General features: G+C 39.4%; 2 protein-coding genes across 4 annotated transcripts; one reads left to right on the top strand and one right to left on the bottom strand.

Moving 5' to 3' along the window:
- The first annotated feature begins 960 nt into the window (after nt 1-960).
- Nucleotides 961-5,122, top strand: LOC131802817 (catenin delta-2-like). The gene is given in 7 exon segments (XM_059123469.1): nt 961-1,215; nt 1,821-2,760; nt 2,816-2,955; nt 3,030-3,443; nt 3,500-3,961; nt 3,964-4,448; nt 4,525-5,122. Coding segments are annotated over 6 exon segments (2,511 nt in total). The 5' UTR covers nt 961-1,215; nt 1,821-1,882; the 3' UTR covers nt 4,657-5,122.
- A 3-nt stretch (nt 5,123-5,125) lies between these two features.
- LOC131802818 (ceramide phosphoethanolamine synthase-like) lies at nt 5,126-11,307 on the bottom strand. 3 transcript variants are annotated; one of them, XM_059123470.1, is made up of 6 exons: nt 10,853-11,307; nt 10,094-10,233; nt 8,253-8,387; nt 7,577-8,186; nt 7,179-7,508; nt 5,126-5,846 (listed from the first exon to the last, which is right to left on the bottom strand). In XM_059123470.1, exons 1-6 carry the CDS (start codon nt 10,887-10,889, stop codon nt 5,164-5,166), a joined length of 1,935 nt encoding a protein of 644 aa, XP_058979453.1. In that variant the 5' UTR covers nt 10,890-11,307; the 3' UTR covers nt 5,126-5,163. The 3 variants fall into 3 exon arrangements, with proteins under 3 accessions (XP_058979453.1, XP_058979454.1, XP_058979455.1); XM_059123471.1 differs by lacking the exons at nt 5,126-5,846; nt 7,179-7,508; nt 7,577-8,186; nt 8,253-8,387; nt 10,094-10,233 and adding an exon at nt 8,523-9,949 and having other exon boundaries at nt 10,853-11,101; XM_059123472.1 differs by lacking the exons at nt 5,126-5,846; nt 7,179-7,508; nt 7,577-8,186; nt 8,253-8,387; nt 10,853-11,307 and adding an exon at nt 8,523-9,949 and having other exon boundaries at nt 10,094-10,225.
- Nucleotides 11,308-13,066: the final 1,759 nt, after the last annotated feature.

Below are 13,066 nucleotides of genomic sequence, written 5' to 3'. Positions count from 1 at the left end.
ACGCGCTAAGAATGGTTACAAATTGAGGTCCCTCGCTTCAGTTCCAGCGCACAATGGCCACCAACATCTCCTGATTCCAATCCGTTGGACTATTGTGTCTGGAGTATTTTGGAAATCAAGGTTGGCACTAAATATACCTCAAGCAAGCGCTTCGCCGCGAATGGGCCAAAATACACCAGAGCAACATTCGGGCAGCTTGTGACGGTTTCATTGGCCGAACAAATCTAAACTTAATCTAAAATTTGATGCTATTTCCGACATTTTTTGCTGTTATTCAATAAAATTTAAAAAAAAAAGGAAAGATTATGGCGTTTGACTTTTTTTGCAATTTTTTATCTCACCCTGTATATTACAAACTTGTTAATGTTTATAGAATAATAAAGCGGACATAGCCTCAGGATTGCATTTCTCTAGATCTAATGAACCCAGTTGATCAATCCTCAATGGTGTAAATGCGATATTAACATATGTTTTTATTTCCTTTATAACAAATTTTAATATTTTGCGGATAACTTTTTAACGCAAATATAATTCTATATATATGCGTACACAAGACTTTTGATTTAATTATACTTTGCTATGGAACAAGGACATGTGAAAAAGTACATATGTACATTACTCATGTATCTCACAACTGAAATGACGTTCATGTATCACATTCATGTATCTGCGTATGAAAAAATTACAATGCAACATTTTTATATTCTAAAATGAAAACCTCGTCTTCTTTTCATTTTTCACGATTTTGTCTTAAATTAAACTTTATTGAACGAAGTCTTAAATAAACAAAAGTACTTTTAAATAAAAAAAAACCTGTACACTTCTGATTCTTATTTATGTATTCGGTTTTTTTTGAGCTACTCAAATATGTGCTGATTATTCGGTTGAGTAAATGTCAAAAATCGATCTTCACATCTCTATTTGCAGGGAACAGTAACTGGCGTCTCTGAAAATTTCTTTGTATTTTAATACACATAACTTCAGTTTCTATAGGAAAATTACGGAAAAATATTTAGAAACCCATTGCGTATGCTGGAAACTTTGTTCTTGAAGATGGACGAACTCGAAGTGAATAAAAGTACACAAGTGATTAATTAAAACATTCATTATTCTCTTTGAGACGCAAACCGTCGTCCTAATTCTTTGTCGTATCGATATCTACCCCCTTAATGAATGAACGTGTATGTGTGTGTATGTGTTATTCTAAAAAATCAGGTGCGGTCAACAATTGTTTGTGGAGAAAGTTGTTTGCTAATTTTAATTTGTATTATTTGTAAGCTGCTAATTGTCGTCGTATATCTATCTAATCCAATCCTTGTTGGCACTCTCGATACTTTTTCCAGTCGAAAAGGAAAGCACGGCAATTCCATTGTGATGCATTGCATTGCGAACAAGAGCCGCCGCATTCATATGTATAACAAGAATGTTAAGTGTATGTATGTAGCAGCATGTAAAAAGTTCTCAGCCTTTTGAAAAAAATCAATAATGTACAACGAAACATACATATATACTATGTAAGATACAATTTACTCGCAGTCGCCGACTTCTGCGTCTTTTTTCTTCGGCGTTTTACGCCCAATTCGAATTGTTGGGTTCGGAATGGCAGTGAAAATGAAAATGTTAAGCCGTGTTAATTTTTGACTTGAAATTGCGTTCGAGTGGAAATTTTTGAAAGAGAATAATTGGGATTTTTTCGTTGTTTCAGGATTGGATTTTTGTAAACGTCGGTCATTAATGGCAAACGACGTTTAGTTAGATTTACGTATGTACGAGCAATATCGCCCAGTGATCCTTGGTAATTGAATTTCTTCCCTTTGCAGGACTAGGAATCATCGTGCTGAGGACAAGGGAATTTTAAGCGAAAAGACAACTTCCATCTAGCATGGAGCCTTCGGTATGTTTAAACGACGAGGCAGATTTTGAAGCACAGAACGCTGCTCTGCAGGAGTACGGACAATATACCACAGTGTATCCAAATGCTTCACTCTACGCAACGACCAAGGCTTCAGCTGGCATGGGCATGGCGGGGCGCTTGGGCTCCCAATGCTCATATCGCCCTGATCATGGCTCAGCAAAGGTAATTGGCTCGCAGAGCAATTTGACAAGTTCGGTACAAGAACTCAATAGTTCAGCCGCCATGCAGCCGGATCAGGGTGGAATGATGCCAGCACCAAATCTTCGTTATTTACAACCTTCCCAGTACGAGGAAATGGCGGAGTATGGCATGAATCCGGTAATGCAATTTCCTCCGCCGGAATCTCAGTATGGGGAAGATGCACCCGTGGCCTATGGCTATGTGTCGGAAGCTAACTATGTTATGCCTTCGGTAAGTGCCAAATCGAATGCATACGTCACAAGGCCACCCATGTTTGATGACAACCGGAATGGTGCTGAGGTCGCTAGTGCCATAGGTCTGCCCCAACCGGGTTTCGATGACGCTCACGACTTCCAAAATAAAATGTCCCAACTGACGATTAGTTCATTCGGTATTGTGTCGCAGCACATGCGCAACGGCGGAAAGGATGAAATGGTGGACGGGTCTTGCAGCGACATTTGTTCCACTATGCGATGGCGAGATCCAAATCTGTCTGAAGTCATAAGCTTTCTCAATAACCCAAACAATGCAATTAAGGCCAATGCCGCAGCATATTTGCAGCATTTGTGCTACATGGATGATCCAATCAAACAACGAACACGTATCTTGGGCGGCATACCTCCTCTGATAAGATTGCTTTCCTACGAGGCACCTGAGATCTACAAGTATGTACAAGTGTAGTGTGATAGAGAACAATAGTCAATTTTGGAATAATTTCAGAAATGCGTGTGGAGCCTTAAGAAATCTGTCGTATGGTAGACAAAATGATGAAAACAAAAGAGAAATCAAAAACGCTGGTGGTCTAGCAGCCTTGGTCAATTTATTATGTCGTACACAAGAGTCTGAAGTTAGAGAACTCGGTGAGGCTCCTCCTCTGGGGGTAGTGTGTGATATGTTTTTGTTTATGTTACTGATGATGTTTCCTTGTTTACAGTGACGGGTGTTCTCTGGAATATGTCTTCGTGTGAAGATATTAAACGCTTTATCATCGATGAATGCTTGTCGGGGATCGTTAGTAATATTATACATCCACATTCCGGCTGGGACCCAGCCTGTCCCGGTGACACATGTTTTTCCACAGTATTTCGAAATGCATCAGGCGTTCTGCGCAATGTAAGCTCCGCAGGTGAATACGCACGCACTCAGTTGCGCAATTGCGATCATTTGGTGGAATGCCTACTCTACGTTGTGCGTCAGGCAATTGAAAAGAACAACATTAGTAATAAGACCGTAGAGAATTGTGTGTGCATTTTACGTAACCTCTCGTATCGCTGCCAGGAGGTCGAAGACCCGAATTACGATAAGCAGCCAATATCTGTGCCGACCAGAGCTTTATCTTCGAGCAAGGGTAAGTTGAATGGTTTTATTAGATCGAAAACCGTTTAATTGCGATTTCTTTTTCAGGCGAAAACCTCGGCTGCTTTGGCACTAGCAAAAAGAAGAAAGCTCAAGCCCAAAGTGAACAGCTGGACGGGGGCGTCCAATCCGGCTCAAGTTCAAAGAACAATGGCAGCGATCAAAGCAACCGAGGACCACTAAAGGGCTACGAACATTTGTGGCAACCCGAAGTAGTGCAATATTATTTGGCTCTGTTGCAAAGTTGCTCAAATCCCGAAACGCTTGAGGCGGCAGCTGGTGCAATACAAAATTTGTCGGCCTGTTATTGGCAGCCGAGCATAGACATACGGGCAGCCGTTCGCAAAGAAAAGGGCTTGCCGATATTAGTCGAGTTACTGCGCATGGAAGTGGATCGCGTGGTGTGCGCCGTTGCTACAGCTTTAAGGAATTTGGCCATTGATCAGCGCAACAAAGAGCTGATAGGCAAATATGCTATGCGGGACTTAGTACAAAAGTTGCCTTCCGGTAATCCCAGCACGATCAAAATACCTCCGATGACACGATCACTGCTGTACTGGCCACCATCAATGAGGTGATTAAAAAGAACGCCGAGTTCTCGCGATCTCTGCTGGACGCCGGCGGTGTTGAGCGTCTCATGAACATCACCAATCAGCGTCAAAAGTATACTTCGTGCGTCAACAAATTTGCTAGTCAGGTCTTGTTCACAATGTGGCAGCATCACGAACTGCGGGATGTTTACAAAAAGCATGGCTGGAAGGAACAGGATTTCCTAACAAAATTCATTGACTCTCACAGTGCGTCAGCCCACTCGCCCAACAATTCGAACAGTACATTGAATCGGCCCATGGCCTCACAGGGACGCACACGCTACGAGGATCGAACCATTCAGCGAGGCACCAGCAACTCGGGCCGCAACAAGGACGACCAACAGCAACAGCAGTCGCATCAATCCCAAGCAAGATCTTGCCAAGACACCCAAATGCTGCGTCAAATGGTAAGTTGGATAGATGCTCGTGACAGTTTTACCCACAACTACTTTGTTCATATTCTTCAATTTTTACCAATTCTAGGTGGACGAGTACGCCATGAACGGTGGTGTCGTTGAGGATGGCACATACCAACGGCCTAGTGCTTACAATTCAGCTGTACCTATGCCCATGTATATACCAAGCAGCGAGAATCCTCGAAATCCGCCTAATTAAAGCAGCATCACTTATTATGTATATAAACACACACACATTTTTACTTTAAAAGTGCGCACATATGGCATATATAGAGAACATAAAACAAAGAGATAAACGCTTTCAAAGTAAAAGAAAAACAAACAAAAAAAAATGAAGAAACAACCCAACATCAGCAAACAACAACAACAACAACAAAGTATTTGTCAAATTTTATTAAACACACAATTTATTGCATAATATTAAAAAAAAAGAAAAGAAAAACAAAACAAAAATATATAACAACGTACGGTACGGTATTTTCGAAATAGTCGAAACAAGACGCGAGTTGACATCTACGAAAAAGCAACATCAGCAGCAGCATCAGACGAAGAAGAAGAAGATAGAGAAAAACAACAAAACACCGTATAATTAATAGAACCGAAATCATTACCATTGCATTTAATAAAACACCCATAAATTCTAAAACAAAAAAAAAAACACGAAATCATTGGAGTTTATTTTGAATTTCAAATGGGAAGTCATTTTTTATTTTTTATTAAATCTCTTATAATAGTGAGGGGCCAGTTCGTCCAACCATTCCTCTTTGATGACGCTTATGTTGCGCATAAATATCTTCGTTTTGTCGTACAGGTCCACATATACGACGTACTTGGGTTGGGCTATTGAAAAAATGGCCGAATCTCGATCGACATAAACCTCCGAACCACAACGTAAGGTACGATAAGCACCCGAAGGATGTAAATAGGCCACCTTCATGAAGAGACCCGAAGTGAGACATTTTAAGATTTGTTCCACCGACTTGCAGGACTTCAAACCTAACTTGTATTTATTGAACAACGATGCTTGCAACTGTTCGCGTAGTCTGTGGGCCCGCATCAAACTGTAATAGTTCAGATAGTATTTGCGACAGAAATCTTTACTCAGTGCATTCTCCACAAATGCCTGATAAATATTGAGCAGCGTTATTAAATCACCCTCGGCAGTCTCAAACTTTCGTTTGGCAATCTGTTTGTGACGATCGGCAATGTTGTTGGTGGTCACAATAAATATGGGTTCAATCTGCAACATACAAACAATGCTTAGGATTTCCTCGGAGCACAACATTTCGGCAGAAGTGAAGAGACAACGACTCAGTTCTGGTGCCAGTGGTGATTCCGACATAAAATAACCCAGTGGATCAGTCAAGTGACCTTGATCGTCGAGTCCACCTGCATGGAGAAAAGAAAAACAATTTTTATAGAAAAAATTTTGGTATTTCTGGTTAAGAGAAATATTGTGACCCTTTGTGGGTTGGCAGATGTATGTCAACTTAAGAACAGATCTTGCGTTAGAAAAAATATTTGGATGTGTGAAATTAGAAGAGAGTTGGAATGCCTGTTTAGCTTTCTTTGAGCATTTTGCTTTTCAAAATCGTGATCCCTATGTGCGGGAGGTACCAGAAGAAATGGTTCAATCTCTACCACTTTATAACAGATTTTGTATTGAAGGAGATATTGAGTTGTGGCAAGTGTGAATGGAATCGGACGTTACTTTCGCGTTTTTGAGCTTCATGGGTGCTCAAAATGCTTGACCCTTTGTGGGGGAGGTACCAGAAGGAGTTGATCGATATATTCCATTTTCACACCAGACCTTGGGTTAATAAAAATATTGTGATGTGAGTAATTTGAAGACAATCGGAGCCTCACATCACATTTTATATGAGTTATAATTATTCAAAATTTGAACCCTTTGTGGGGGAGTACTTAATGGAGTTGACCGATATTATCCATAGGATTTTCATAATTGGATTATCTTTCTTCTTCTGTGCAGTAAATTATTTTCTTTGAAAATGTTGACATTTTGTAGGGGAGGTACAAGAAGGACTGGACCGATATTATCCATCTCCGAACTCTACCACAGTTTGACAATAATATTACAATGTACCAAGTTTGGATCAAATCGGATACTCGCTTCGAGAGTTATCGTGCGCACCAGCCAGACAGACGGACGGACATCGATGGATCGACTCCAAATGTCCTGAAACGGATTTGGTCCAAAGAGACCGTGGGCGGGTTTTGGCGGTATCAAATGATATATACCCTCTATAGTCATATGGCTGAGGCTATAAAAACAGTGATTGAATTAGCTGCAAGCACAACAATAGTAACCCGAACCAAAAACGTTTCTCAGATACAGCGTAGCCGGCAAAGGAACAGCTAGAGTTTTTGGTTTTTATTCTGTTGTAATTTTTCACAGTTACAGCTTAGATCAAGGTAACATTATGATTAAGCCCCACTATTTTGGTTAACATTCGATCTCTGGGCTTTCTGTCGAAATTTTAGTACGGTTAAAGGTTATGTTACCAAAAGAAAAATTTACGTTTTGTAAACATTTGTTGGTTATTAACAATAAAACATTATAAAAATGGCCATCACAAACGATCGAAATGTCTAAAAAAAATACGAATCCAAATCCAACCTTTGATCTGGTAACATAACCTCAAACCTCAGGAAGGGAATTTTAGAAAAATATTTCCTTGCATTCGTCTAACTTTTACATACCCAAAGCAAACAAACTCTCTAAGGTGGTAAGTACATTTCTTGCGGGCGGTGCTGAAGGGAAATCGAATCTAAGTATATTATTGACCGCCAAAGCTTTTAGGTACAAAATAATGGAGCTCAATTCAGTTCGACGCATTTCCACCACAGTCCTGTCGGCCAATGCCTGAAAATCTTCCTTGGTATACAACCGAAATACCTTTGCCTTTCGGTGTTTGCTCTTCCAATTGCTGCGCAAGCCGGCTATATGTTTACAAATCGGCACGGTCAGGTAGTGATTTCGGTTCTGTGACGCCTCGTACCAGTTTAATTGCATGAAGCCACAATCGATGACTGAAATTAAATAAACAAATTACAATTTGTCATCATTAGCTTATTTCTCCGTAATCTAAAATACATACCATAGTAGACACGATCTTGTGTTACGGAACTTTGATACAGTTCTATGGTGAAAACCACATTTCGCTTTCCCTTGGTGGTGGGAAAGAAAACCGTTTCCCTTTCATTTTTCATTTGTGACAATCTGAAGTAATTCAGATTGCTGGTACCTTCGGTTTCACGCAGCAGAGCCATAGCACTGCTGATATCCTCTTCGCAGGCCATGTAGGCAATTACATCACCGTCCAACGGCCGTTGTGTGTGTATACTGAGAATGGTGCCTATGGTTTTCTGTACATAGTCGGCACAAGGTTCTTTCAAGTAGAGAATATCTTGGACCACACCTTTGTTGTGGTCGTCAATGGATAGAATGACACTCCTTATTTCGGCCTTGCGGTCTTTGCGATCTTTGGCAGCAGCCGTGAAGTATTCCTGTAGAAAATTTGCCTCTTTGGAGACGGCCACCAGAATCAACTTTAGGGTGGGACGTTTCCTTATGACTTTCTTCAAAATTGCCAAAATGGCATCGGTCATGACGGTACGCTTAAGGGCGTCTGTCATTATGAGAACACCATAATTCGTTAGCAATGGATCGTTTAAAAGTTCCTTGAGCAAACATTCCTCGGTTATATTCTAGATATGGAGAATTGGAAATATTAAAAACCGTTCTTCAAACTTTAATAAAACACACAATCTTACTATGAAATTGGAATGGCTACTAATTGATCTTTTTCCAAAATAATACTTCTCCGCCGTTGAAGAGAAGGCATAGTTACTGCCAGACTCCACAAAAGCAATGCCACCTTTTGAGTTCCAACCCACTTCTGACATGTGCTACACAATAGAAACGAACCACAATTAGCCAAGACGTTTTATATGGTCTGCCAACCACACACACGCACAACCGAATTCCTGGAAACCATCTGTCTACCCCTTCGCCGCACACAATCAAATCACAATACCCCATCATTTAGGTTATTATCCAAAATATCATATATATATTTTACAACATTTACATACATACATTCACATTTTATAACACATCAATTGCAATAAGAAAAAAACATTATTATTTATAGTTAATAATAGTAAAGAAAAACGTTAAAAGTAAAAAATAGGGGTAGATAAAATCGGTTTTGTTTTATCAGAAAGACGTTATGTTACTACCACTGCTCATCGTGTTGTAGATGAAGTTATGCGCCTCCAGCAGATGCATTTCCGTTATGCAAATGCACACGAGCAGGATTATGTAGCCACTGTACTGGATGGCCTTGAGGAATTCAAACAGCTTGTCGCAGAATATGCTCAGCAGCACGCAGTGCATCAACGAATGGACATTGACTATGCGCCACAGCCAGGCCACACAGAAGAACCATGTTGATTTGAAGACAATCTGTTGGTAGGACATTTGGGCGGGCGTGACATCGGTGCGCTCCAGCATGTTTTGGTAGACGGCAATATAACGATTCCAGGCTGTGGAGCTCAGTAACAGCTGGCCTGTAAAGCTGATGACTTTCTTGGCGACCTTGCGGGTGGTGGGCTTAATTTTCGTCTTGGACGGCACATCGGCTCGTGTATCGACCATTGGCAATTGAAGATAACCGCGGCGCGGCGGATTATTTTTCAAGTAGAAAAACATGCCCAGCAGCAGGGCAATACATCCCAGGCCGTCACAAATGCCATCGACATAGTAACCCGTTGTGCCCACTTCAGAGCGTTCGCCGCGTATATTCTTTTTAACTCGGGCCACATGACCATCGAGGTCATCGAGGAAGGTACGGAACTGGAATAAGACCACACCCAAGCGCCGATAGCCCAGACTGTCGGACGACACCAGCTTACCTGCCACACACGCCACACCCACATGGAAAAATGATATCATATTGGCTGTTATAAACGAAGATCTCGAGAACCCAATAACATTGTCAAATATCGTCGCCAATGGCGCAAAAACATAATGGTTTGTGTGGTCTAAGAGTATAGCTTTCACCGTGACATGGCACAGTGGATTGAGATCACAGCGTAGCCATGTCTGGGACTCGTACGTCACTACATCACGCTGAGGTATATCGGTGGTTGTGTTGAAGTGATAATTTCTCTCTAGGGGATAGTTTTGTATACGCAGGTACAACTGGACATCCATATATATGTAGAAAACGATGAGTAGCAAAAGTAGTCCCAGCAGTATTTTGCTGATCTTACTGCTTGGGCCAATCATTTTGCCGCCGCAATAAAAGTATATAATTCTATAATTCTCCAAAAAACAAACAGCTGTAGCGGCAAGACCTGCAGTTATGAAAATTGCGGTGTTGTCGTCACGAGGAAAGTCTCTTCTATATACACGTTGAATCCTCTGAAAGATGACAATGTCACTAAACAACAATGTCCAATTGTATCTGAAAAACAGATGAAAAGGATTATCTCGCATATTATACACTCAGGAAAATAATGTGATTAGAATATGCAGTTAAAATAATAGGTAGATCGACTTGTCCAGAATTCGGTGGTGTGGTTGGCATGAGTTCCTAGCAATAAGTTACCTGTGTCAATTCTATATTTCCCAGACCACCACTATCTGTTGCTAAAATAGTAACTTGGAATTTTTCCAAACAATAGAGAATGCTCTTGATTGGATTGGCTTTGTTGGAAGAAATATCCATTGCTTCGCGATGTTGATTATCTGTAATGTATGGTGTATTTATAAATTAAGATTTGATTATAACTTAAAAGGGCAATTCTAAAAAAAGATACTGTCGTCACAGCGTTAATCTCCAGGGAGCAAGTTACGGCAAAAGAACCCCTCCCTGCCCAACAACACAGTTTACACAAAAAGGGGGTCAATTAGTCGATAAAAAAGTCGTTTATTACCGCTAATTAATTAATAAAACCACAATACGGTCAGCCAGCCAGTCAGTCAGTTAGCATAGCAGCACTTAAGTTCTCTAACGTAAACAGTGTATATCTTAGGCCGGAGAAGGGGGAGGGGAGTCATTTGAAGGTATTCTAAATGTACTTTGATAATCGGAGATAATTTTGGCTGAAAAAATTACTCCACATTTTCATGCTGTACGTTCTCAATTCTATTTTGGTAATTTACATTTACACAGACCCGACTGTACACAAATGCAATGGGATGATTGATTGGTCATTCTTGTTACAAATTGCTCGCCAGCAATGGTGATGGTGCAACAGTTGAAGTTGTAGGAGTCGACATTAGTTTTTCTGTTCCTATTATTTTTTTAATTTTCCTCAACTTGGATTGGCTCTACATCTCTGCATGACGATATAGATCTGCTTACCTGAAAAGAACTTGGATCGTTCGTTAAATGGATTCATTACTAGTTGCTAATGCTGATGACACATTTCCTTGTAATTCCTCGTATTCGTGCCGCGCTAGAAGTTCATATATCTTCACCGTAAAAGAGACGTTTTCAATTCGCTTAATTCTATTTGTAATATTTATTAATTAATGTTTAGAAAAAAACAGACTATGAATAAAGAATGCGTGCGTTCAACAAAAAAAACTTCGCCATATTGAAAATAATGACAATTGGTCAAGAAGTATAGCAGAGGCGTAGGCAGTGTAGGCGAATGTGAATTCAGGAGTATGATAAATATGCTGGTGTATGACAGGCGTTTGACGCATAGGTCGTTCAAGTAGCATTAAGAGAATGTCATTTCGTATTCAAGAAATATCAAGTGCTATATTTTTCCTTAATTATATGTTATGGCAAATAATTTCCTCCTTAATACTGTGTAAAACTTCCTCACTTTTGCTACGCTTCTGCAGCCGAAAGGTTTACTACAATTTAATACAGCACTGTAATCAGCTGTTTCGATAAACATAAAAGGCAAACACATCGTCGTTCATGTTTGTCAGTCCTAGTGGTTTTTTTTTTTTTGACATTTAAAAACAGGCCATAATGGTATTAAAATTAAAACAGAAATAAAAATGAGGGTATTGGATGAATTAATAAATAAAAATTTCCGTTTATCACACACAGCCATATTCTTCGGCAATGTGTGTAAATTTATATTCCCTTCACTCATTTTTGATATAAAAAATGTTTTCCATTTAAAAAATGTCCAAAATCGTCCATTGTTTTATTACTAATAATATTACTCAGTAAAGTTTTCGGAGAGTATTTTCTCTCCGAGGTTAAAGTATCATAGTTTTTTTATACATGCAGATTCTTACCAGTCGAACTACTTGGCTTCAAAAAATAACTAGATTATTGTCTGAAACCTTTTATCGTCATAAAAATGATGGATTAATGGGAAATTAAATATACAAAATTGTTATGGCTAGCGCTCCGCGGATGATTTATATATGGTGTGTGACTCCTATAGGGAATTCGCTTAATTCGCATCAATTTTTTGATTGAGAAAACAAAGGTCTCTCAGAGAGGTATTTAGGTTTTTATTTGATAATAATTTTCTTCAAAGTTTGTTCAAATGCCATCATATAGGTGCTGCATCCGATACCATCAAATCCATTCCGCAATAAACATCCTAAATCTATGTGGTATATTGGCCACAAATAACAATAACAGCTCTAACCACCCCCCCCCCCCCCCCCCCACCTTTTTTTGAGAAATGCAAGAACCATCTTTCCACATGCAGCCAACTGAAGTTAGGAATTCATGCATCATTTTTCGTAGAGCAAATACATTTCTTAAATCAGGTGAAGAATGGATGGAAAGTATATCGAAGCAAATCTAGCATTGGATTCTTGTTCTGCGAAATGAGAAATAACCATTTTCTTTTTAAAGCGTCTCCTTGAGAACATGGTCGTGGTGAAGGGCGTGGAAGGCCATGAATCGTCTTACCTCTACTTTCGCATTCACAAAAAGGAAATACAAACAGATTTTAATATACCACATCTATCTATCAATTGTGTAGGAAGTCTTTTTTTATTATTTCAAATTGAGTCCGAAATGTTGCGCAAAGTAGTCAACACATGGCCGGCATTGATGTTAATGAATTTATCTTTTCAATAACAAATGTATAAACTCACCTACACATACACACATAACTACCTATGTCATCTAATGAAATAAATCTTAATTTCACGTATTGTCTAACCACCTCCAGCTCCTTGTTTTCCATGATATGGTCAAAAGTGCCCAACTCAATTTAATCTTTCAATTTCAATTGCTCTTTTATTAACCATAAATAGCTCTGTTTGAAATTTAACTCATCTAATTGTTACCTAAGATTCACAAATTTGTCATTGAAATGTATTCCCCCTCCCCAGCATCATTCTATATTTATTAGTTTATTAATTAAAAAACCAGATATTTTATTAAAAAAAAAAAACTTTTACTTTCGCAAATTGGTAGCCGAAAACCTGTGAATTGCATTGAGCATAGACAGGCAGACAGACAGACAGAGTAGAGCGAGCAGACCTTATGATGTCACCAACAATTATAAATTAAACGAATGACAAATGGGTTGGTTGTTTACCAAATCGTGGCTCTTGTTTATTGGACAAAATACAAGTCATGACGTCA

Source organism: Musca domestica, unplaced genomic scaffold (assembly GCF_030504385.1).
Source record: "Musca domestica strain aabys unplaced genomic scaffold, Musca_domestica.polishedcontigs.V.1.1 25, whole genome shotgun sequence".
In the NCBI taxonomy this organism is placed as follows: domain Eukaryota; kingdom Metazoa; phylum Arthropoda; class Insecta; order Diptera; family Muscidae; genus Musca; species Musca domestica.
This window is presented reverse-complemented; position numbering and strand designations above follow the sequence as displayed.